The sequence below is a fragment of the Mesoplodon bidens genome (assembly GCF_964165515.1).
Source record: "Mesoplodon bidens genome assembly, contig: HAP1_SCAFFOLD_92, whole genome shotgun sequence".
Taxonomy (NCBI): Eukaryota; Metazoa; Chordata; class Mammalia; order Artiodactyla; family Ziphiidae; genus Mesoplodon; species Mesoplodon bidens.
Window position 1 is genome coordinate 1,615,876 of NW_027672608.1, and position 27,568 is coordinate 1,643,443.

Genomic DNA, 27,568 nt, shown 5'->3' on the forward strand with positions numbered 1-27,568 from the left:
GGGAACAGATGTATATGTATGACTGATTCACTTTGTTATAAAGCAGAAACTAATAAAAAAATAAAAATAAAAAAAGAAATCATTAGTTATGTGAATAGAGAGTGAATAATAACCCTAGCTGCCTGCAGAGAAGACCTACAGCCAGTGACACCCTCGTAGCAACAAGCACATTCAGCACCTAGATCTTGGTTTCTAAATATCATTCTCCAATAAAAAGAACCATGACTCCTTGGAGAAATGACTGATTCTAGACCCAGGGCAGGGAAAATACAAGATAAGCCTAGAGTATCTTGCAGTGCCAGAAAATAAGGAAGTGCTTTAAAAAAGGGGGGCGGTACATCAAAGGAACAAAACCAAAGCAAAAGAATTCAGAATGGTCATAGCTGGAGCAACTTAGGCAACAAAATAAATGATGTAGTATTGAATTATAATCCAAAGAATAAATTAAATATCCATGAGTGCATACTGATATAAATGATTAGATAAATAAATAAATAAATAGGGAAAAGAGACAAATCTTCCTTACAGAAGAATTCCAAGTAATATATGTAGATACTTCCCTCTCCAGGAGGTGGAGCTAAATTCCCCTCTCCTTGAGTATGGCCTGGACTTAGTGACCTACTTCCAAAATGTAGAGGAGGGAAAGGAAAACAGTAACTTTATAATGGAGAAATCTAGCAGATACCACTTTAATCAAGTGATCAAGGTTAATGTCACCAGTGATAGGTCATGTTGACATCATAGACCACTGACATGATGTCATGATAGTGTCAATCCACCTCAGTGGTATTCTTCCCAAACACTAGTAACCCAGTCTAATCATGAGAAACATCAGACTAGCCCATATTCAGCAACATTCTACAAAATACCTGACCAATATGTCTTAAAATTGTCAGTCATAAAACACAAGGAAAGACTGAGGAGGAGACATGACCACTAAATACAATGTGGTCTCCTGGGTGGGATCCTGGAATAGGAAAAGGACATTAGAAGAAAAACTGGTGAGAAGATCTAAATAAAGTCTGTAGTTCACATTAAAAAATGGATAGCAGAATTACAAAGTCATTTACCACTGATTAAGATATAACTTTATTCTTTTGTATAACAGATTATTCTTTTTTAAAAAATTAAGGTCAAACTCACATAGCATAAAATTAACCATTTTAAAGTGAACAATTCAGTGGCCTTTAGGGGATTCATAATGTTGGGCAACCACCCCTTTTATGTAGTTCCCTCTATCTAGTTCCAACACATTACATTTACTCCAAGAGGAAATCCTGTACCCATCAAGCAATAGCTTCCCTTTCCTCCCTCCGCCCAGCCACCAATCTGTTTTCTGTCTCTATGGATTAACCTATTTTGGATATTTCATATAAATAGAATCACACAGTATGTGACGTTTTGTGTCTGGTTTCCTTCACTTAGCAAAATGTTTTTGAGATTCATTCACTTTGTATCATGTATCAGTATTTCATTCTTTTTTACGGCTTAATAGTACTACATTGTATGTACATACCACAATTTGTTTATCCATATATTCCTTGATGAACATGTGCGCTGTTTCCACCTTCTGGCTATTGTGAATAGTGCTTCTATGAACATAAGTGGACATGCATGCATTGTTTTAATACCTGTTTTCAATTCTTTTGGGTATATACCTAGGAGTGGAATTGTTGGGTCATATGATAATTCCATATTGAACATTTTGAAGACCCACCAAAATTTTCCACAGTGGCTGAACCATTTGACATCCCAACCAGCAGTGGATGAGGGTTCCAATTTCTCTCCATCCTCACCAACAGATCCTATTGGATGTGAAGCTGTATCTCATTATGGGTTTGACTTGCATTTCTCTAATGACGAATGATGCTGAAGACATTTTCATGTACTTGTTGATCATCTGTATATCTTGTTTGAAGAAATGTCTGTTCAAGCCCCTTGTCTATTGTTAAATTGGATTGTCTATTTGTTGATGAGCTCTAAGAGTTCTTTATATATCTGGATACTACATCCTCATCAGATATATGATTTGCAAATATTTTCTCATATAATAGATCCATTCTTGATCAGAATTCTAACCACCTCCAACTGACACACAATATGAGAGTGTGAAAATCATCTTGAAAACTGGAGGTGACGGGAGTGTCCATGGCTTCATGCTCGTCTTCACACTAGTCTTCTTTTGTTCACGTTAACCTTTATTGAAATCTTGCTAGATGAATAGTGGATTATTGTTACTCATGAATTTGACCTGGTTCATTTTAGTTAATAGTAATTATATTCATTTTCCATTGTTGCATAACAGATTTCCACCAAATCAGCAGTTTAAAACAACACAAATTTACTATCTTACAGTATTTGTGATCAGAAGTCTAGACACAGATGAACTTGGTTCTCTGCTCAGACTCTCATGAGGCTAAAGTCAATGTGTCATCTGAGGGTTTCTAGAGCTCTGGGTCCTCTTTCAAACCCATGTGGTTCCTGTGGTCTGAGGCTCCCATTCTCTTTCTAACTGCTGGCCAGAGGCCATTCACAGTTCCTTGCCATGTGGTCCCCTCCACACACCCTCTCATGCTTCAAGGAAGGGTCCAGTCTTTTTTAAGGACTCACCTAATTAAGTCAGGCCCACCAAGGATAACCTTTTTAACGTAACTCAATCATAGGTTGAGTAACTCCATCATATCATCATAATCACAGGTTCTGCCTACACTCATGGGGAGGGAGTTATGCAAGGTGTGTACAGCAAGGGGTGGTAATCTTGGGAGCGATCTTAGAATTCCACCTGCCAGAGCATTGTATCACAGTTAATTTTTTACTTTTGACAAACATACTATGGTTATGTACATAGGTACATAATATGTTTCTATACAACTAAAGTTATTCCAAAAACTTTAAAAGGCAACATCATGGATTTCAACTTTCAGGCAAGATGGAGTAGCAATGACTAGATTTACATAGGCACATAGGTACAATGTGTTTCTATAAATCTAAAATTATTACCCCAAATTTTAAAGGTCACATTATGGTTTCCTACTTCCAGGCAAGAGGGAGTAGTAATGACTAGATTTACTCTCCTGCCCAAATAATATCAAAAACCCAAACAAAAATAGAAAGCCCACAAATAAGATATATGAAGCAATGGTTTTGAAGATACAGGGATCAAGCAAGGAAAGAGACTGATCCTCAGAGACACAGAAAACGACTACTCTGGCTTCCTGCCTGGAGAGAGTTTCCAGGATGTGGCACAGGGAGAGGAAATACAGGTGGAAACTGGCAACTGTGAGTGCAGGGATGCCAAGGTAGTTAGAGTTTGCAGAGCAGAGGACCTGGTAGGTGAGAGCTGCACACAGGCAACCATGGAGACCTTCAAGGGTCCTCACGGGGTATTCCACAGAGGGTTGATCAGCATGTGTGTGAAGAAAAAACCTGAAGCCAGGGAAAGGATTAGAGGGAACAGTGCCCAGCTCTCACACAGGGATGGGAAGAGCATCTGTTCAGACACTGAGTAGGGTACCAAGAAGGGTCCTGCCTCAGTGGTAGGGAATAATCAACCCTACATTAAATATAGCTATGATTCCACCTAATGCATCTAAAAACAAGATCCAAAAGGATCAAACTCTTACAAGTAACATCTACGACATAACAAAGCTCATGAATATTGATAGAAATATAAAAATATCCAGCACCCAAAGAGGTAAAATTCATAAATGTCTGGCATATAATCAGAAATTACCAGCAGGAAAATAGACCCCATAATGAGCAGAAAAATCAATTAATTGAAAATGACCCACAACTGCCATAGGTGTTAGAATTAGCACATGAGGACCTTAAAACAAGAAATATAACTGCGTAGTGTGTGCTCAAAAGGTTAAGTAGAGAGATCAAAGATATTAAATGACCTGAACTGAAATTCTAGAGATGAAAGCTATCATGTCTGAGATGGAAAATAAGGTAGAAAGGATCAATGGAAGATTAAACATTGCAGAGGAAAAGATTAGTAAACAGCAATAGAAACTCTCCAAAATGAACACAGAGGGAAATTATTATTTTAAAAAGAAAGCATGTCAGTGAACTTTGGGATTCAAGTGGCCTAATACGTGTGTAATTGCAGTCCCAAGGGAGAGGAGAAAAAGAGCAGAACAGAAAAAAATATTTGAAGAAGAAATGGCCAAGAAGTTTTTCAAATTTTGATGAAAACTATAAACTCACAGATTCAAGACTCTTAATGAAACTTAAGCAAAATAAACATGAAGAAAACTACACCAAGCCATATCATAATTGAATTGCTTCAAACCAGGGATAAAGAGAAAATCTTAAAAGCGGCCAAAGAAAAAAGACATTATATGAACAAACGAAACTCGCATACCCTGCTGATGGGAACGTAAAATGGTACAATGTTTTTGAACAATGGTTTGGCAGTTTCTTAAAAAGTTAATCACACATCTATCAGATACTCAACCATCCCATTCCAAAGTATTATTCCCAAGAGAAATGAAAGTATATTCCATACAGAAACTTGTACATGAATGTTCATGGATGTTTATTTGTAACAGCCTCAAACTGGAAATAACAAAAATATCCATTAACAGGTGAATGGATAAACAAATTGTGGTATAGCCATATAATAATAGTAATGAAAAAGAATGAACTAACAATGTATGCAAAAGAATCGAAGAAACTCTCAATAATTATACTGAGTGAAGGAAACCAGGCTCCCCTCCCCCCACAAAGAATACATACTGTGTGATTCCATTCCTTCAAAAATCTTAAAAAGAGGAACGCTAATTAATTGTGTAGGAATCAGCAATACTTGCCTGGCAGGTGGGAAAGAATGGAAGGGAGAGAATTCAAGGAGGGAAGAGGAAAGTTTTGAGGGTCATGGACATGTTCATCTGTGGGGATTTCACAGGTGTACACATATGTCAAAATGTAGCAAATTACACATTTCAAATATGTGGAGTTCAGTGAACTTCAAGTATAATCCAACAAAGGGCAAAGGACTAGGGCACCCAGGTCCTGGCTCCCACAGGCTTGGCCGGCTGGTGGGGCAGGCATCCTGGGCTCAGGAAATATAAGTTCACGACTCTGAGCCTCAGCTTCCACCTCGGTGTCAGGTAAACGTCACAGCTGAGCCAGGTGAAGACAACCAGTGAGACCAGCTAGCCCAAACCAGGCATTTGGCAGGAGCTCAGAAACTTTTCTCTTAGGAATGTGGGTATAATCAGTGACTCCCATTGGCATGCTGAGTGACTCTCTTCTAAACCACATCGGCAAACATTTCCTTAAAGGTCCCTGTTCAGTCACAAAATACAGAAGTGTGTTTTCAAACGTTTGGTCTGCAAGCAAAATGCAAGTCTTCCGTAATCGTTAATTCATGTTCCCATTCATTATTTTTGAAGGACACACACATGACTTCCCATCAGAACCCGCTTTCTAAGGTTCATCACACTGGCCTGACAGAAAGAAATCCCATCAACAGCCATGGGAGGGGAATGAACAGTTTCCATCATGGCTTCTTCTTTTTTTTTTTAAAGCCATACAGAGCGCCTTGTGGGATCCTAGTTCCCCAACCAGGGATTGAACCTGGGCCCTCAGCAGTGAGAGTGTAGAGGCCTAACCACTGGACTGCCAGGGAATTCCCTCCAGCATGGCTTCTGACACGTTGAGGAGAGCCCTCAGGCTGCTCCCATGTGTGGCCTCCAAGCCTCGTCCATGCCACAGCCCATCTGCCCTGTCAGGCCTGCTTGAATCCCCACACTGGGCTCCACCTGTTCCTGCTGACCCCTGCCCTCTTCATCCTGCCCACAGTGAATGTCTGGAGTTTCCCTGATGTGTCAAGTCCGATTAGATGGTGGTATGGGCTGAATCGTGTCCCCTGCCAAAATTCATGTGTTGTAGTCCTAACCCCTGATCCTTCAGAATGTGGCTGTATTTGGGATAGGGTTTTTAAAGAGGTAATTAAGTTAAACTGAGGTCACTAGGGTGGGTCCTAATCCAATATGACTGCTGTCCTCTTTTTTTCTTTTCTTTTTTTTTTGCGGTATGTGGGCCTCTCACTGTTGTGGCTTCTCCCGTTGTGGAGCACAAGCTCCAGACGCGCAGGCCCAGCGGCCATGGCTCACGGGCCCAGCCGCTCCGTGGCATGTGTGATCTTCTAGACTGGGGCACGACCCCACATCCCCTGCATCGGCAGGCAGACTCTCAACCAGCGCGCCACCAGGGAAGCCCCTGGTGTCCTCTTAAAAAGAGGAGATTCATACGCAGATACACACAGAAGGAAGACCATGTGAGGACACCGGGAGAAGATGGCCATCTGCAAGCCGAGGAGAGAGGCCTCAGGAGGAACCAACCTGCTGACACCTAGATTTTGGACTTCTAGCCTTTAGAATTACGAGAAAAGAAACATCTGTTGTTTAAGCCACCCTGACTGTGGTACTTTGTTCGGGCAGCACCAGCACACTGCCACAGATGGGGTCCCTCAGACACCCCGACCCCAGCCCCATGCCTCCTTCAGATTCCCCACCATCCCCAAGTGAACTGAAGTGAGAGAAGCCTGAATGGACCTGGGGCCTTGATGCCAGGCAGACAGAGAAGTGTTCACCATACCGGCCCACAGGTGATGAGAGGCTCTGAGTGTTGACGGGGTGAGGAGAGGGAGACACCGCTGAGAATATTTAGGGAGATGAGTGAGAAGAATGCGCAGTGGCCATACCTGCCTACGGCTTGGACTCAGAGAGGCAGTGCTAACTGAACAAAAGCCCAGGAAGAGATCATCAGCAGAACCAGGACCAGCTGGGCTGAGTTATCCTATGGTGCTTCTTCCAGCTCAACTCATTGAAGGCCACGCCTAAAGTGTGAGCTTCATCACAGGAGCTGGAAGGAGGAGGAGGAACTGTCCCCAGGAAGGACCTGGCACTGATGTTAGCAGTCCCGGCAGCCTTGAAGCTAGGATTAGCCAAGTGGGGAGTGGTTAAGGAGGGAACTCCCGGCCCCTCACTCTCCGGGGCAGTCCTGGGAAGGGGCCTTACTGTTCCATCCTCACAGAAAAGCAGTGAAGCAGACACCATCCCCCTTTTTCCAGAGGAGGAAGTTGAGGCTTGGAAAGCCAACTGATTTATCCCAGGACATGGTGGCCAGTTTAGAGGCAGCTCCAGGCTCAAACTCAGGTCTCCCAGCTCTGGAGCAACAGAATGAGCTGTGCCAGGCCCAGTCAGGGCATCTTCAAGGTGGGACAACTTCTGTGGGGAGGAAAGAGGTCAGGCTGGTTTCACCCTTCCCGCTTCCTTCCCAGCTCCTGTGTGCACATAAGTGTGTATATTTGCATGCAGACGCTCATACACACCCCCACACATGCACACACTTATATTCATATACACACTTAGACACATATGTGCTCTCACATGTATATACACACTCACATACAGGCAGCATGCTCACATGTGTGCATACTTGCTCTCACATGCATAAACACCCTCACACATGCACACCCTTGGGCTCTCCCAGCCCTCACACTGGTTCAACCTCACACACACATACTCCAATCCCATTGCCATGTGAACTTGTCCTTTGTTCGTTTGAACCACAAGATGGGTCTGAAAACAAGATGCTGTAGGTGATAACAGCCCAAACATCACACAAAAAGGCACAGTTAAATAAATGGACAGACCTTGGTTTTTGTGTGATGATCTCCTTGGAGGCCCAAGTTAAGTAGATTTTATTTAAATTGTCTTCTGAAAACACCAGAATTCTTTCTAACTACTTTATGATTTGTTTCACAACATAAAGTTGGAAGGACATTCTGTTTTAAAAGTTCATATTACCCATTAGAAGGCACTTGCCCCACCCAAGGTTTTGTGGCTACATCAGAAAAATAAAGGTTTTCTCATTTACCAATATGAATCGAAGCAGATGTGTGTGAGGCCTCCGATTCATTAGCTTAATCATGAGCATTTGGGAGTATTTGTGCCATATTGTATAACCACAAAAACAGACTAACATTAATTAAAGCAAATTTATTGGCTGTTTGAAAACCCATATAATAATTTTTGTGAATAATTAGATTTTTATTTTGGTCAAAACTGCAATTTTTTATCTAAGTGGAAAATCTCATTCTGCTCAAATGAGAGACTGAAAAAACGTGGCTATGTAGCTAATGCAGTCTTTGGCTTTCTTCAACAACCAAGTCACATTTCTCCATCATTGACTCAGAGACTGGACATATGCTAATACCTTTTTTGCTTCTGTATGGCCTTAACAGGATGGCAGAACCCCAGTGGTAAAAAGATCTTAAGATCATCCTTGTAACCACAGGACCTCCTGTCCAATTAGCAAACAGAGACATTCCTTCTGGATTCAGTCAAAGAAGAATTCCAACAAGAAGAACGATTTTCAGGATGTGTTTGATCCACTGAGCTCTTCGCACATATCAACTTGTTTAATCCCCACAGAAACCTTATAACACAAGTACTATAATCCCCATTTAACGGATGAGCAAACTGAGGTTTGGAAAAACAGCCATTTACCTGAAGCTTCACAGCTGAGAAACGACAGAGCTGGGATGTGAACCCAGTTCTACATAATGCTGAAAACTTCCCCATCACCCTCCACATCGGACACCTGTGGAGGATATCCACACTGGCAGAAAAAGCTGCCACTGCTCCAAGCTAAAGTATTGTTTCCATGGGGGGCTGCTGTGAGGCTGCAGAAAGGGCTCAGAGCTAGGAGTCAGGTCACCCAGGCTCGGGCACACGCTGCCACCTGGGGCTGGTCACTGTCACTTCTGGGAGGGTGAAGCCTATCTCTCAGGGGTTGGGATGGGGCTGTTAAGAAACACCACAAGGAAGAATACGTGACCCTTCTGTCCAGGGCGGGCACTTGGGAGGCCCTCAACTGTTTCCCCTGTAGTCTCCAGGAGTACAGTGACATGCCTTTCTTTAAAACTATATCTGCAGTGAATTCCCTCGTGGTCCATTGGTTAGGACTCAACACTTTCACTGCCGAGCACCCGGATTCAATTCCTGGTCAGGAAATTAAGATCCCACATGCCATGCAGTGCAAAAAATAATAATAATACATAAAGTAAAATCTGGTAGGGGAGACATAATATTTTTTAAAAAACTGTATCTGCAACCTTATGTTTTCTCCCAGTGGTTGGTGCTTAGTGCTGAAATATGTTTCCAGACATGATGAAGGGATGTTTTCTAAGTGTCTGTGTCAATAATTAAAGATTAATCCTGACCCTACACATGGAGAAAATCGATTGGGGAGGAGCTGGAAGTCGTGTGTAGCCTACAGAGAAGTTTACCGAACAGAGTTATATTTGCTCAAGGAATTAGAAGTCGCAGAGCAGACCAAGTGCAGTGCCCAGTACTGCAAAACACTACTCACGGAGGGTTCTGCACCAAACCAACAAATGAGCCTAATTCTGAGATGAAATTTTCAGAGTTCTTCCAAATCTTATTTTAAGACTTCTTTATCATTTGTTTTTGCTTTTTGCTTTTGCTTTCAAAAACAGCAAGAGACCCAACTGAAATGAAAGTTCAACCAAAAGACAGATTGCATCCACTTTTCCCATCATAAAACTTGAAGCATGATTTCACAGTGGTGCAAGAGTTTTGGAATTCCACAGGAGGATGAACATGTATGTCATGGACAAACTTGGATGGTCCAAAATCAAGATAAAAAACAAAGCCCTAAAAATGATCCTCTTTAGGCAGGTACTCTACATCATAAAAAATAACAGAAGTAAGAAACTTTCCCCATAAAACCATCAGCTGTACTGTGCCAACGAAGATGTGGAGAGGCATAGATGCCATGTTGATAGAGGGATGCAGATTCCACGGATGGAATCCTATGTGATCATGATACATGACCATAAAGTCTGTGCAGCACCTGGAAAAATATTTTTGATAAAAGGTTGGAATATAGAGAAGTAAGGTGTAAACAGTGTGTGCACTTAGGTACACATAAATCTGTCCATCCATATAAGAATTGGAAGGGATCATGCAAAAGGTTAAATGTCCTTGCTTTAGGGTGGTGGGATTATCAATAATATTAATCATGTTAAATCGACATACATCTTGGTTATTTAAATGTTTAAAAGGGAGGAAGGGGAAGGGTTGCCAAGCAGGTGTGCTATTTCCCAACATTGGGTCTAACATCCAAAAGGAGGTGGCCACAGCCCAGGAGCAGTGGGAGCTGGGCAGCTGGTGAGCAAAGAGAAATGTGTTTGAAAGAACTCTGTCTCCCTCCAACACCTAAAATTGCCTAGTGGGGGGCAGGGGTCAGAATAATTAAGGGAAAAGGGGGAAATGTGTAGAAATCTGTGGTGAAGGAGAGGGTTCCCTGAAGGTGTAGGATTACACCAAAGGCCTTTGGGACCCTGACACTGAAGAACGGCAGGATCTAGTGCTCAGAGCACACCCTGGGCTGTACAAGCTACTCTGACCTGCCCTCTCTTCTCTTCCTGAATCACCATGGCCTCTCCCCACAGGCTGAGCAGTGCTCTCAGCCCTGCCTCATGCATAGAGAACTGAGGCTCTGGACCAGCCTGGGCCACACAGCCAGCAGGTGGTGGTGGCTGCTACAGACTGAATCATTCAGCCCCCCGCCCCCCTGTAATGGGATTAGGTGATGTGGGCTTTGAGAGGTGATTAGGACATGAGAGTAGAGCCCTCATAAATGGGATTAGTGTTCTTATAAAAGAGACCCCAGAGAGCTCCCTCAACCCTTCTGTCTGCCATGAGAGGACACAGGGAGAAGACCGCCTATGAACCAGCAAGCATGTCTACACCAGACACCAAATCTGATGGCGCCTTGGTCTTGGACTTCCTAGCCTCCACAACTGTGAGAAATAAATATCTGTTGTTTAAGCCACCCAGTCTGTGGTAGTTTGTAACAGCAGCTTGGACAGACTAAAGACAGTGGCCTTCTGATTCCTTGTCCAGAGTGCTTCCTCTTCAAACTCAGACCCCTCAAGGCCACCATGACACACAGCACCAGGCAAAGCTGGGCAACCTCCTGGCCTCACTGCTCCTGGTCACTGGGACTCAGGGCACCCCAACAGATTCCTCCACCAGTCTGGAGAGGAGCCTCCTTTCTCATGAGTGCACTCCTATGGGGAGAACACTCCCTGGGAAGGAGATGAAAATGGGCTGAAGGGGGACTTCCCTGGTGGTCCAGTGGTTAACACTTCGCCTTCCAATGCAGGGGGTATGGGTTCTATCCCTGGTGGGGGAACTAAGATACCACATGCCCCACAGCCAAAAAACCAAAACATAAAGTAGAAGCAATATTGTAACCAATTCAATAAAGACTTAAAAAAGAAAAGAAAAGAAAGTGGGCGAAGCTAAGTGGGCCCCAGCAGCAGGCGGCCCTGACTGCCCTCGGCTGGATAGGAAACTCATATAAATGGTGAAGAGAACACACACAACCTTATCACTCCTCCTTCCAAGGCCTCCTGCTGACATGAGGGAGCTCAGGCCTGGCCTGTGTGCCTGGAACAGGTCATGGCCTCCCTCTGAGTGACATTTCTCCCTTGTAAAACAATGACAATAACTTCTGCCTTCCACAATTCATCATGCTGTTGTGGGAAAGTTTTAAGATTTTAAGTTATCCTATAACTTGTTAAGCTCACATTTTGTGATTGCATTATATTCAGAGAGAAATACAGATTTTGATCCTACAGAGAAACTCAAATTTATCAATATACATAAACACCTGCAGAACAAACACCTACCAACCTACTGCCTAGCACATTAGATCAAAAATCCTTTAGCTGGATTTCAAGCCATTGAGGAAGAATTTCTCCAGAATGTGGCTCCAGCTTGTTGCCCAAGCCTCTCTCTTGTTATTCCTTGGGTGGTCATCTACTTGGTTTTACCAGCCCCCTGTCTTCTTCCCCTCCTCATAACAACACTCCAAATTGTCCTTTGGGGACCATCCTCCACTCCTGGTCCTTTCAGCTCCAGTGGGGTACACACAGATGTGCCCAGTTGCACACAACCCCCCCCACACACAGATCAGAGATGCTGCCTGGCTCATCTCAGTGACTGGTGCAGGTAATCCATATTGACCATTGGAGTGAATCAGTGGGACTATTGGGAAAGAGAAACTCTAATGCTGAGGATATGCACCTGGAGCTGCTGACAGTTGCCCTGCCACTTCATGGGAAAGAGTGAGGGCATCCTTGACAAATATGGAGCCAACACAAGGAAACACAAAATCAAGGCACCTCTAGCTGTGCCTGAGCAGACATTTCCCTGGACATTTCAGTTAAATTCCCTTTTTAAGTAAGCCAGTCTGAGCTGGGGTCCTGTCACATTGCTATTTGAAAATTGAAGGATCCAAAGGCAACTAGAAAGGTGGAATCTAATGAGATGATGTTCAATGAAGGTAAAAGAGACACCCTGCTCTGGGGACCATGATTCTTCCATGACCTCTGGAAGGGGATTTGGAGGCCACAGTGAGATATGGCTGTTGAAAAATTCAATGGGGCCTATGGCTGGGATTGTGGTGAGGAGGGGGAGCAGAGCTGCCTAGGCACACCTTATGGGTACAGGGCACCACACACGTTTTCAGGTCCACTTATCTGCTTGGACCTCGGAGTGGCTGGGCCAGTTCCCTCCAGCCCGAGCAGCCTCTTCCACTTACTGAAGGGTGATATGCAGGTGTCCTCGTATTTGTGTATGCCACGATGTGGAAAGAGCTGGAAAGCAAGACCCTACAGTGCCATCACCAGTGAGGAGGCCACTCCAGTCAGTCACTTTGGGATCAGAACAGCATGCACTTAAGGGTTAAAGACCACAAACTACAAAGCATGGGACTGAGCCAGAGAGAAACCCAAATGCATCAACCTTGCCTTTGACTACTATGGCTAGATGCAGGGCAGGAGAGCAGGACCCTGAGAGAAACAGAAATTTTGCAGCTGGAGAGTGTTCCCAAAGTGTGGAGCAGTGAAGGGGGCATGGTCATGAAAACTGCAGCAGTTTGGATGACTTGCCCCTCCCTCCACCCCCGCCCTGTCCTCCTCTAGGGTAACATTCTAGGGCACCTATCTGACACTGTTGGTTGCTCCCCAATAGCCATTCCTAAGCTCCCTTCCTCACAAAGCTACAATTTTGTTCCACTGGCAACATGCCCAGACTCAGAGGATTCACCAAGCTTGGCCAAAGTCTCCTGTGGCAACCCCATCACCCTTGACAGGATGATGGTGATCACTGGCCCTGGTTCTGGCTGGTGGCTATAAAGGAAAGTTCCCTAACTCAAATAAAAAAGAAAGCCTCTCGAGAAGATAGCTTTTTCCTGCCCTCTTCCCTTCTACCTTGGCTATTCTTGTGTGAAGACATGTGCTTGGAGCTGCAGCAGTCATCTTGTGACCATGAGGAAAGACCAAGTGAATGGCAGCATTGTGTCTGTGTCGAGGCGTCAGGAGGACCTAGATCCGTGTGTGGCGCCCTTCGGCCGGCCTGAGACCCAGAGTCATTTCCACTTGATCGCCCAGCGCCCCCAGGCTGCTCCCAGGGCTAACGATACACCAGAAATACATCTACACGTGGAACAACTCCTAACGAACACCTACTGAACGCTGGCAGAAGACCTCAGACCCCCCAAAAGGCAAGAAACTCCCCCACGTACCTGGGCAGGCAAAAGAAAAAAGAATAAACAGAGACAAAAGAATAGGGACGGGACCCGCACCAGTGGGCGGGAGCTGTGAAGGAGGAAAAGTTTCCACACACTAGGAATCCCCTTCATGGGTGGAGACTGCATGTGGCGGAGGGGGGAAGCTTCGGGGCCGCGGAGGAGAGCACAGCAACAGGGGTGCGGAGGGCAAAGTGGAGAGATTCCCGCACAGAAGATGGGTGCCGACCGGCACTCACCAGCCCAAGAGGCTTGTCTGCTCACCCGCCGGGGTGGGCGTGGTTGGGAGCTGAGGCTCTGGCTTTTGTCAGAGCACAGGGAGAGGACTGAGGTTGGTGGCATGAACACAGCCTGCAGGGGATTAGTGCACCATGGCAAGCCGGGAGGGAGTCCAGGGAAAAGTCTGGACCTGCCGAAGAGGCAAGAGACTTTTTCTTCCCTCTTTGTTTCCTGGTGCACGAGGAGATGGGATGAAAAGTGATGCTTAAAGGAGCTCCAGAGACGGGCGTGTGTCACAGCTAACAGCGTGGACCACAGAGATGGGCATGAGATGCTAAGGCTGCTGCTGCCGCCACCAAGAAGCCTGTGAGCGAGCACAGGGCACTATCCACACCTCCACTCCTGGGAGCCTAGGCAGCCAGCCACTGCCTGGGTCCCGGGATCCAGGGACAACTTACCCGGGAGAACGCACGGCGTGCCTCAGGCTGGTGCAATGTCCCGCTGGCCTCTGCCACTGCAGGATCGCTCCGCATCCACACCCCTCCCTCCCCCGGCCTGAGTGAGCCAGAGCCCTGCAAGCAGCTGCTCCTTTAACCCCATCCTGTCTGATCGAAGTACAGAGGCCCTCTGGCTACCTACACACAGAGGCGGGGCCAAATCCAAAGCTGAGGCCTGGGAGCTGTGAGAACAAAGAAGACAAAGGGAAATCTCTCCCAGCAGCCTCAGGAGAAGTGGATTAAAACTCCACAATCAACTTGATGTACCCTGCATCTGTGGAATACATGAATAGACAACGAATCATCCCAAATTGAGGAGGTGGACTTTGAGAGCAAGATTTATTATTTTTCCCATTTTCCTCTTTATGTGAGTGTGTAAGTGTATGCTTCTGTGCGAGATTTTGTCTGTATAGCCTTGCTTTCACCATTTGTCCTAGGGTTCTATCCGTCCTTTTTTTTTACTTAAAAATTTTCTTTTTTTTAATAATTATTTTTATTTTAATAACTCTATTTTATTTTACCTTATTTTATTTTATCATCTTTCTTTCTTTCTTCCTTCCTCTATTCTTTCTTTCTTTCTTCCTTTCTTCCATCCTTCCTTCCTTTCTTTCTTTCTTTCATTCTACTTTTTCTCCCTTTGTTTCTGAGCAATGTTGAATAAAGGCTCTTGGTCCTCATCCAGGAGACAGTGCTGTGCCTCTGATGTGGTAGAGCCAACTTTACAACACTGGTCCACAACAGACCTCCCAGCTCCACATAATATCAAATGGCGAAAATCTCGCAGAGATCTCCATCTCAACACCAGCACCCAGCTTCACTCAACGACCAGCAAACTACAGTGCTGGACACCCTATGCCAAATAACTAGAAAGACAGGAGCACAAACCCCCAATTAGCAGACAGGCTGCCTAAAATCATAATAAGTCCACAGACACCCCAAAACACACCACCAGACTGGACATGAACACCACAAAGACAAGATCCAGCTTCATCCACCAGAACACAGGCACTAGTGCCCTCCACCAGGAAGCTTACACAACCTGCTGAACCAACTTTAGCCACTGGGGACAGAAACCAAAACCAACGGGAAATACGAACCTGCAGCCTGCAAAAAGGAGACCCCAAACACAGTAAGATAAGCAAAATGAGAAGACAGAAAAACCACAGCAGATGAAGGAGCAAGATAAAAACCCACCAGACCAAACAAACGAAGAGGAAATAGGCAGTCTACCTGAAAAAGAATTCAGAATAATGATAGTATATAAGATCCCAAATCTTGGTAACAGAATAGAGAAAATGTAAGAAGCATTTAACAAGGACCTAGAAGAACTAAAGATGAAACAAGCAATGATGAACAACAAAATAAATGAAATAAAAAATACTCTAGATGGGATCAATAGCAGAATAACTGAGGCAGAAGAACGGATAAGTGAGCTGGAAGATAAAATAGTGGAAATAACTACTGCAGAGCAGAATAAAGAAAAAAACAAGGAAAAGAACTGAGGACAGTATCAGAGACCTCTGGGAAAACATTAAAGGCACCAACATCCGAATTTTAGGGGTTCCAGAAGAAGAAGAGAAAAAGAAAGGGACTGAGAAAATATTTGAAGAGATTATATTTGAAAACTTCCCTAATATGGGGAAGGAAATAGTTAATCAAGTCCAGGAAGCACAGAGAGTCCCATACAGCATAAATCCAAGGAGAAACATGCCAAGACATATATTAATCAAACTGTCAAAAATTACATACAAAGAAAACATATTAAAAGCAGCAAGGGAAAAACAAATAACACACAAGGGAATCCCCATTAAGTTAACAGCTGATCTTTCAGCAGAAACTCTGCAAGCCAGAAGGGAGTGGCAGGACATATTTAAAGTGATGAAGGAGAAAAAAGTGCATCCAAGATTACTCTACCCAGCAAGGATCTCATTCAGATTTGATGGTGAAATTAAACCTTTACAGACAAGCAAAAGCTCAGAGAGTTCAGCACCATGAAACCAGCTTCACAACAAATGCTAAAGGATCTTCTCTAGGTAAAAAACACAAGAGAAGGAAAAGACCTATAATAACAAACCCAAAACAATTAAGAAAATGGGAATAGGAACATACATATCGATAATTACCTTAAATGTAAATGGATTAAATGCTCCCACCAAAAGACACAGACTGGCTGAATGGATACAAATACAAGACCCATATATATGCTGTCTACAAGAGACCCACTTCAGACCCAGAGACACATACAGACTGAAAGTGAGAGAATGGAAAAAAGATATTCCATGCAAATGGAAACCAAATGAAAGCTGGAGTAGCAATTCTCATATCAGACAAAATAGACTTTAAAATAAAGACTATTAGAAGAGACGAAGAAGGACACTACATAATGATCAAGGGATCAATCCAAGAAGAAGATATAAGAATTGTAAATATTTATGCACCCAACATAGAAGCACCTCAATACATAAGGCAAATACTAACAGCCATAAAAGAGGAAGTGAACAGTAACACATTCATAGTAGGGGACTTTAACACCACACTTTCAGCAATGGACAGATCATCCAAAATGAAAATAAATAAAAAAAAAACACAAGCTTTAAATGATACATTAAACAAGATGGACTTAATTGATATTTATAGGACATTCCATCCAAAAACAACAGAATATACATTTTTCTCAAGTGCTCATTGAACATTCTCCAGGATAGATCATATCTTGGGTCCCAAATCAAGCCTTGGTAAATTTAAGAAAATTGAAATTGTATCAAGTATCTTTTCCGACCACAATGCTATAAGACTAGATATCAAGTACAGGAAAAGCTCTGTAAAACATACAAACACACACTGGGCTTCCCTGGTGGTGCAGTGGTTGAGAGTCCACCTGCCGATGAAGGGGATACGGGTTCCTTCCCCCGTCTGGGAAGATCCCACATGTCGCGGAGCGGCTGGGCCCGTGAGCCATGGTTGCTGAGCCTTTGCGTCTGGAGCCTGTGCTCCGCAATGGGAGAGGCCACAACAGTGAGAGGCCCCCGTACCGCAAAAAATAAAAAAAATAAAAAAAATACAAACACATGGAGGCTAAACAATACACTACTTAATAACGAAGTGATCACTGAAGAAGTCAAAGAGGAAATCAAAAAATACCTAGAAACAACTGACAATGGAGACACGACGAGCCAAAACCTATGGGATGCAGCAAAAGCAGTTCTAAGAGGGAAGTGTATAGCAACACAATCCTACCTTAAGAAACAGGAAATATCTCAAATAAACAACCGAAACTTGCACCTAAAGCAATTAGAGAAAGAAGAACAAAAAACCCCAAAGTTAGCAGAAGGAAAGAAATCATAAAAATCAGATCAGAAATAAATGAAAAAGAAATGAAGGAAATGAGAGCAAAGATCAATAAAACTAAAAGCTGGTTCTTTGAGAAGATAAACAAAATTGATAAAGCATTAGCCAGACTCATCAAGAAAAAAAGGGAGAGGACTCAAATCAATAGAATTAGAAATGAAAAGGAGAAGTAAGGACTGACAGTGCAGAAATACAAAAGATCATGAGAGATTACTACAAGCAACTCGATGCTAATGAAATGGACAACCTGGAAGAAATAACAAGTTCTTAGAAATGCACAACCTGCCAAGACTGAATCAGGAAAAAATAGAAAATATGAACAGACAAATCACAAGCACAGAAATTGAAACTGTCATTAAAATCTTCCAACAAACAAAACCCCAGGACCAGATGGCTTCACAGGCGAATTCTATCAAACATTTAGAGAAGAGCTAACAATGATCCTTCTCAAACTCTTTCAAAATATAGAAGAGGGAGGAACACTCCCAAACTCATTCTATGAGGCCACAATCACCCTGATACCAAAACCAGACAAGGATGTCACAAAGAAAGAAAACTATAGGCCAATATCACTGATGAACATAGATGCAAAAATCCTCAACAAAATGCTAGCAAACAGAATCCAACAGCACATTAAAAGGATCATACACCATGATCAACTGGGGTTTATTCCAGGAATGCAAGGATTCTTCAATATATGCAAATCAATCAACATGATAAACCATATTTACAAATTGAAGGAGAAAAACCATATGATCATCTCAATAGATGCAGAGAAAACATTCGACAAAACTCAACACCTATTTATGATAAAAAACCCTGCAGAAAGTAGGCATAGAGGGAACTTTCCTCAATATAATAAAGGGCATATATGACAAATCCACAGCCAACATGGTCCTCAATGGTGAAAAACTGAAAGCATTTCCACTATGATCAAGAACAAGACGAGGTTGCCCACACACACCGCTCTTATTCAACCTAGTTTTGGAAGTTTTAGCCACAGCAATCAGAGAAGAAAAGGAAATAAAAGGAATCCAAATCAGAAAAGAAGAAGTAAAGCTGTCACTCTTTGCAGATGACATGATACTATACATAGAGAATCCTAAAGATGCTACCAGAAAACTACTAGAGCTAATCAATCAATTTGGTAAAGTAGCAGGATACAAAAGTAATGCACAGAAATCTCTGGCAGTCCTGTACACTAATGATGAAAAATCTGAAAGTGAAATCAAGAAAACACTCCCATTTACCACTACAACAAAAAGAATAAAATATCTAGGAATAAACCTACCTAAGAAGACAAAAGACCTGTAAGCGGAAAATTATAAGACACTGATGAAAGAAATTAAAGATGATACAAATAGATGGAGAGATATACCATGCTCCTGGACTGGAAGAATCAATATTGTGAAAATGACTCTACTACTGAAAGCAATCTACAGATTCAATGCAATCCCTATCAAACTACCACTGGCATTTTTCACAGAACTAGAACAAAAAATTTCACAATTTATATGGAAAAACAAAAGACCCCGAATAGCCAAAGCAATCTTGAGAAAGAAAAAGGAACTGGAGGAATAAGGCTCCCTGACTTCAGACTATACTACAAAGCTACAGTACCCAAGACAGTATGGTACTGGCACAGAAACAGAAATCTAGATCAATGAAACAGGATAGAAAGCCAGAGATAACCCCACGCACATATGGTCACCTTATCTTTGATAAAGGAGGCAGGAATGTACAGTGGAGAAAGGACAGCCTTGGTGCTCGGAAAACTGGACAGGTACATATCAAAGTATGAGATTAGATCACTGCCTAACACCATACACAAAAATAAGCTCAAAATGGATTAAAGACCTAAATGTAAGGCCAGAAACTATCAAACTCTTAGAGGAAAACATAGGCAGAACACTCTATGACATAAATCACAGCAAGATCCTTTTGGACCCACCTCCTAGAGAAATGGAAATAAACACAAAAATAAACAAATGGGACCTAATGAAACTTCAAAGCTTTTGCACAGCAAACATAAACAAGACCAACACACAAGCCTCAGAATGGGAGAAAATATTTGCAAATGAAGCAACTGACAAGGGACTAATCTCCAAAATTTACCAGCAGCTCATGCAGCACAATCCAAAAATGGGCAGAAGACCTAAATAGACATTTCTCCAAAGAAGATATACAGACTGCCAACAAACACATGAAAGAATGCTCAACATCATTAATCATTAGAGAAATGCAAATCAAAACTACAATGAGATATCATCTCACACCAGTCAGAATGGCCATCATCAAAACATCTAGAAACAATAAATGCTGGAGAGGGTGTGCAGAAAAGGGAACACTCTTGCACAGCTGGTGGGAATGTAATTTGGTACAGCCACTATGGAGAACTGTATGGAGTTTCCTTTAAAAACTACAAATAGAACTACCATATGACCCAGCAATCCCACTACTGGGCATATACCCTGAGAAAACCATAATTCAAAAAGAGTCATGTACCAAAATGTTCACTGAAGCTCTATTTACAATAGCCCGGAGATGGAAGCAACCTAAGTGTCCATCATCGGAGGAATGGATAAAGAAGATGTGGCACATATATACAATGGAATATTACTCAGCCATAAAAAGAAGTGAAATTGAGTTATTTGTTGTGAGGTGGATGGACCTAGAGTCTGTCGTACAGAGTGAAGTAAGTCAGAAAGAGAAAGACAAATACCATATGCTAACACATATATAATGGAATATAAGAAAAAACATGTCATGAAGTACCTAGGGGTAAGACGGGAATAAAGACACAGACCTATTAGAGAATGGACTTGAGGATATGGGGAGGGGGAAGGGTAAGCTGTAACAAAATGAGAGAGTGGCATGGTCATATATGCACTACCAAATGTAAAATAGATAGCTAGTGGGAAGCAGCTGCATGGCACAGAGAGATCAGCTCGGTGCTTTGTGACCACCTGGATGGGTGGGATAGGGAGGGAGATGCAAGAGGGAGGAGATATGGGAACATATGTATATGTATAACTGATTCACTTTGTTATAAAGCAGAAACTAGCACACCACTGTAAAGCAATTATACTCCAATAAAGATGTTAAGAAAAAAGAAATTAAATGTAAAGTTGTGAGAGGAAAAAAAACCAAAAATAATAAAAATAAAGTGACAGGGTAAACAAAACAAAACCAAAAAAAAAAAAAAAGAATGGCAGAGAATGACCTGGCACCCAGTCATGGCCAACTCATTGAACTAACCCAGGATCTGCAGGCTGACTTCCAGGATTCTCAGGTTATGCAAGATAATTCAATGACTGTACTGTTTAAGGAATCACACTTGGGGATTTTGGTACTGACCATCAAAGACTTACTGACCACCACTTTCCTCTACATTATCTTATTTGCTCATCAGTACACAGGTAGTTGCGACCATCGTATTAGGGAAGAGGAAGCAGGAGCTCAGGAAGTTGAAGAGGTTAGATGCCAGGACTAGTAAATAGTGGGACTGAAACCCCATTTATCATCTACCCCTCTCTGCCTGCTGGTATAAATTCATTCAGCTTTCAGATCCCCGAACTTCAGGAGCGATGTTGCAAATCTTCAAAGTTAATGTGTAAAAGTCCAATTCAACAATTCCAAAATATATCTGTGAAAGGAATGTCCCAACAGTTGGCTCATTCGAAACATGCTGCTATTATTATAAAGCTCTCCTAAACTTCTGCAAAATAAAACAAGCAAAAAAAAGAGTGGAGAGATAAAGTGAGCATGCCAGGAAGTAACTATAAACTTCTTTGGTTTGCGAGCCAGGAAATGTCAAGGAAACAAATGTAGCTATGATTTATACTCCATCTCCAGTTGTGCCATGGGATTCAAAAAATGGCATTTTTCTTAAAGCATACACCTTAGAGCAGTCCTGATAAGTGAAAAGCTGCCACAGAGGCCAAAAAAAGCTACATTTGATTCTGGGTTTTATGGTAACTTAACCAATATATATAGTTGATGGTAGGGAAGGAAAGGGCTTGAATTTTACCCTGAGTCTCTGGGTTTTTCTTGTTTTCAAACTGATTGGTCTGGAGAATGGAAGACCAACAGCCAACAATAAATCACTCGTAAGCTGAAAATAGTTTCCTCTGAATACAACTAAATATTTCTTTAATTCTTGCATTAAAATTTTTGCTGTAGTAGAGCAGCTATTTTATTTACTCTAAAATTTAAGCTTTTGTAATACTGTAACTATAGGTATAACTAATGGGGGGGTTGATTACTGAGGCAAGCTCTTTAAAGCACTTTAAAAGCATAATATCATATGCTTGTTTTGCATTTATATTTTTGGGTCATACTGAAGATACTATTGTTAATGACTCTTGCTCAAAAATCTTGCTTTTATTTTCTGAAAACCATTTCTTTATTTTATACCATGGGAAGGGTCTTAATAATGATGAGTTATCATGAATATCCCTTTTTTGTAGCTTCTATATCTACATTATCAGGCACATCAGCCAGTCCCAAAGAAGTTATTTCACAGTTCTGTTCCCAAGGGAACAAAGACAGTGGGTCCCATATTAACAGTGGCTTCTGTTGGCTTATTGTTTCCTTATTTTTTCTGACATTAAATTTGTGTATGGTTGGTAAGGATTTCTATTCTCTGAAAACAAGCTTGTTGGTAAAAGGACAAGCCGCAGGCATCCTCACATACACAACTACTTCAGCACAGGCTGAAAGGATGCTTCACTGAGAACAAATTAGAACTGAAAAACATGTTCAAGTACAAAGGTTCTTTCTTTAAGAGATTTTCAGTTCATTATTTATTTGTCCTTCATATCGAAGAGATTTCCTAAATTATCTTCACATCTATTTAAACCCAATTACCAACTCCCACTATGCACCTCCCATGAGTCCCCTCATCTCAGCCAGGGACTCTCAGGGTCACTGGCCAGGCCATGCACATTTCCCATCCAGTGACATTTGTAAGAAGAATGGCTAGGAGCAGGAACAGATTGGTGCCCTGGGAAAGAGATGCCTTTTCAGAGGGACACTCAGACAGCCAGAAGCTGAACCCCAACTGCATTCATAGTGTGGCATCTCAGATGCTCCAAGTAGAGACTCCTCAACACCAAATTTGGTTAGCTAGTAGCACGAAGTGTTAAGATGTGTCCTATGCTAATGGTATAGCCTGCAGAATGGTATAGCGAATTTCAAGTGGAAATCCCAGGATTTCAAATTTTCCCTTCCCCTTACTAATGAAGAGGAAAGAAGTGCGGGGGGGGGGGCGGGGGAGAGGGGTATGGAGAGAGAGAGAGAGAGAGAGAAACAGAGAGGGAGAGAGAGGGGGAACACTCTGCCCAGTAACTCATTGGAAGCAGGATGAAGCCTCCTATGATCTGCATAGTTCAGGACTTGAAAATCTCAGCAGTGGCTGCTTTCCCAGGACTCCCCTCCTTATTAATGGACACAATTTGCAAGTTCCTTCTAAAAGGTTTTACTGGGATTTCTGATTTACTCAATCAAAGCTTGCAGTTTATTTTTTATTAAGTAAAAGTGGCCCCCCATTTGAAAGAACAGCCACAGTTATAGCACTAACAGGTAGAAAATTTACTGGCCCTCCATAAATCAATTCAACATCCTTGTCTCTAAGGATCTGCCAAAAGGTAATGGGCTGCAATTATGAAAACATCACCAGGAGTTGCCAGCAGGGCTGCAGAGAGATTTCTAAAATCTGCAGGCACTTTCAAGAGGAACATAGGAAATCATTTCATGAAGCAGCAATTTTGCCCAAAACCAAGTTAGAAGAGATGTAATACTGGCTTAAATTAAAGTGACTAAGAAATAGGTATGGTGAACACAAAGGCATGGTACAGTCTTCTCCCATTCACCTTAAAGAATCTAAATTAACTCAAAAATGGATACACAGCTACAGTAATAAAGATCACAGCTGGGCACAGCTCAGGGGAAATGGTAGTAACAGCCCTGCCCATCCTCTCCTCTACCTTGAAACACTGTGATGCTATTCATACTACAGTTGTGGATGCCCCTTTGGGGAGTATGCTTGCGACCTTGGGGTAGCTGCCTTTCCTAGGAAGAAGAGGATGGCTCAGGCAAGGGAGGCCAGCACAAACAGGGGCACTCTGGCCAGTCTACCACCACTGTTCTATGGGGAGGTGCCCTGCTGGAGGTTTTGATCAGCATGATGGGTGAGAGATTTGAAGTCCCAAATGTGGCTCCTGCTTTGAAGACACATAGCAGCAACCTTAACAGAAGTGTCAGAGAGTCTCATATGATGCTTCCAGCAAGGAAACTCAGCATCTGCTGGGTCCACAATGCCCAGGTGGCATAGCCTAGGTGGCGTCGGCCGAATCCAGAGTCTGTATTTTTTGGCCCGGACTGTTTTTTATTCCCCTCACCCTGCCAAGCTGATGTTGGCACCCCCTCAGGTCTGGGTTGCCCTGGGTGAGCGCTGAGCCCAAGCAACCCCAAGCACAGCACAGCATCTCCAAGATGGAGCTGTTCTGAAACACTTTCTTGAGGGGCCGTAGGGTGGACAGGGCAGTTTGGATTGACCATGTCCCTTCAAGGGCCCCATCCAGGTTCTGACTGAGGTTTCCTGCCACCAGGAAACCTCCGGTCTGCTGGGGGCCCCACACCTCTGCAGGTATATCAGCGTTGGGAACAGTAGCTGCTACCAGTGACAGAAGTCACCACACACTTCCCGCAAGAGCTTCTTCATTATCCCAGCACAGGTAGGAAGGCAGGCCCTTAATGCAGGCGGGAAGCCACCGTCCGAGCGCACACACTCGTGGAGACTCGCCCCCAGATCTGTTATTTCAAAGCCCGCAGTCTTTCCTCTTCCTCCCCCTGCTCGTCCCCGAAACAGCCCTTCTAGGTTGTTTTTAACGTAGGCCGACCCTGAGGCTGGAGCAGGAACAGCAGGATCCCTCGGCCGCCAGCACCCGAGCCTCCCACCCCACCCCACCCCAACCCCGACCCCGCGCAGGCTGCTCGGACGGACTCAGGCGCTCACGGCTGGCCAGCGGCCGCTCCGCACCGCGACGGCTCCCGGTGCACGGACAATCCCAGACCCATGCTCAGCGACTTACCTCGCGCAGCAGGTGCTCAAGTTGCGGCTCGGCCCAGGCGACCAGGGTGTCCAGCGACCCCGCGCACCACAGCAGCTCCCGCTCTTCCTCGAGCGCCGCCACCCGGCCCTGCAGCGTGGCGGCCTGGACGCCCAGCAGCAGGCAGGCGACCGCTGAGCCGGTGGAGAGCGGCAAGCACAGCGCGCTCACCGCCCAAGCTGCGGCTGCTGTCGCGGGGAGCTGCGCACCACCGCCGCCCGTCCGGCAGCCCTTCTGCGTGTCGCCGCTGGCGCCCTGGCCTGGACTCATGGTGAGCTCATCGCGGGTGGACTCTCAGAGAGGACGGTGCACAGAGCCGGGGTCGCTGGCTGAGCGTGCTGGAGAGCCCGAGGAACGAGTTCGGCCCAGCGCGGGGCTTGGCCTCCAGGCAGCAGCGGACTGTGGTGCACGCCCCCTTCCCTGCCGCCAGCTCCTCCACAGCGGCCACTTTGGGCAGTTTCCTCTATGCAAATAGACCCTGCCAGAAGAGGGGCCGGGACCCACCCAGGGGAGGAGCGGCCAGGCCAGAACTGCGTGGCGAGGGGGCGGGGGCGGAAACGGAGCTGGCTCCTCGGAGCCCCACAGCGCGTACCTGGCTGACCCCACGCGCAGCACGCACCTCCGCCCTCACCTGGACGCCGGGCTGCACCCACTCCCGTGCATGCACCTATGCGACTCCGCAGCCCGAGTTCCAGCTGCGATTCCCAGAGGTCTGTGGTGCACCCAGAGACTCAGAGCGCCTTCTGCAGCCTACCCTGGCTGCGGCATCATTCATTTGTTGGGAAAATTCCCCTCGACTTGTGAATTAACCTGACACTTTGAAGTGTCAGAAGTTTTGAAGTACGAAACTTCAAACCCTGTGGAAAACTTAGTGAATCCTTTCTAGATGGTGCCCTAGTGCCGCTTGGTGGTGGAAAGCGACCTCTTGTGCATTCATACTTACAGACGCAGTCAGAGTCGGGATTGAGCCTAGTGGAAGGAAGCCTCTTAGAATATTTAATACTCTCACCATTTATTATGTGCCAGACATGCGGTGCTGGAAACAAATTGTAAGACCTTGTTCCTGACCTAGAGAAGTCTTTCATTTGAGAAAATTTAGGCTTTAACAAGTGCAAAAGATAGGGGAAAAGAACTCCAACTTTTGATGAGCTGATGGCTTAATTCTGTAGTGGAAACACCACTTGGCCAAAAATAATCATCTAGTATGCACCACATTTAACCTATACTGCGATTCTGACGCAAATGTACACCCCAGGGGTAAAGTAGGAAAGCCTGAATGAGAATCAAATGGCTGGAACAGTCTTTTTCAAGAAAGGGGGGCAAGGCTGGAAGTCAAGCACATTCTCTGCTGGCTCAGATTCCTACCAGGCATATTGTATCCTAAAATGGGTCCCACATAACTCTCCCACTAACTCCAGTAATAATCAAATAAAAACAACAGACTTGCTTGGACCTTTGTAATTTGGGCAAATCCACAGCCGTTTTTGAAAACAAGACCTGTTATATCTTCCCACTCTCTGGGTATCTTTGGATTTATTAGCGTCTTTGGATAGATTACTTATCTCTTAACACGGTTGAGGACCTTCAGCTGACATATTCCTCCTTAACTCCTGAATTTGGAGGGGAGAGTTACCTCCAAGATTGGAATAAAACAAATGGTTGGCATCTCACCTCTGCAACTTTGTAGCTGTGACCTTAGGTAACTTGGAGTCACAGTTAAGTGGTTATACAGTGATAGGTCTTGCTAAGATCTAGCATATGCCCAATAAATTGTCTGAAAAGTACTTGCTCAGCAAACTGGATTGTCTTCTTTGAAAAGAGGCCAACAGCATGTTACAAGTGGGCACATCATTCTTGCTACAAACACATAGTTAAATTGCCCATCACCTGTAAAGTATTGTTCACCATATTCCAGAAGCTTCTGTGTATTAAACAAGCCAAGCTCCTTGGTCTCTTTGGCCTCTGCCCTTGCCTACAGCCTCACTATCTGGGATATCCTGCTCTCAGATCTTTGAGCAAGATCCTCCTTCAGGTCAAGGTCCTCAGGTCCTTAAACCTCACTATCTCCAAAAGACCTACCCAGACTGTCCAATCTAAGGAGGCTTCACTCGCAGTCCTCAGAAGGATTACTCAGGAAGATCATTTATCACTGTTTGAAGTTACCTTTTTATTAACAAGAAAAAGTTATCCATTTGTCTTGTTCACCCCTGTTTTCTCAAAGAGCACTACAGGATCTGGCAAATATTTGTCAAGTGAATTAAGGAAAGGCGAAAATAGGTTTACTGTCTACAGCTTAATTTAAAAGACAAGGCAGAAAATACTCTATTTTGTAAGCTAGGGTCCTGGAAGGAACAGATGGCATCCTCAGACTGAAGACAGTCTGATTGTAGAGACTGTCTACATGGTGGGGCAGATAAAGGGAAGTCAACAGGGGATGTTGAAGAAGCACTCTGGAGTATAAACAGTGGGAGGCCACTATCATCTCTAGCTACATGGGGGAGAAGAGCGAACTTTGTGGGAACCCTGTGAATGCTCGGAGCTCAACAAAGGTCAGCTCAACAGGAGCTGTGGCCTTTCGTCAAGGGATACCACCTCTGCAAAACCATGGCTTGGAAGGTAAGGAGCTGGGGGATAATCTCTCTCTCCTCTTACTCTCTGAACTGCTGGGCTTCCCACTGACCAAACCTACAGGGCAAGGGAGCCCAGATGATGCAATGCAAAGAGGTCAGCCTCATAAGGGCAGAGAGCTGAGTC

General features: G+C 44.0%; 1 protein-coding gene across 1 annotated transcript in view; it reads right to left on the bottom strand.

Annotated features, from left to right (window-relative positions):
• Positions 1 to 25,542, bottom strand: part of LOC308609899 (uncharacterized protein) — a gene marked incomplete at its 3' end in the record, with an annotated part of 70,772 nt that extends 45,230 nt beyond the window's left edge. The window contains exon 1 of the mRNA XM_081259176.1: positions 24,797 to 25,542. Coding sequence (XP_081115302.1) covers positions 24,797 to 25,084 — 288 coding nt within the window. The 5' untranslated portion in view covers positions 25,085 to 25,542. The remainder of the gene's footprint in view (positions 1 to 24,796) is intronic.
• Between the last annotated feature and the right edge of the window lie 2,026 nt (positions 25,543 to 27,568).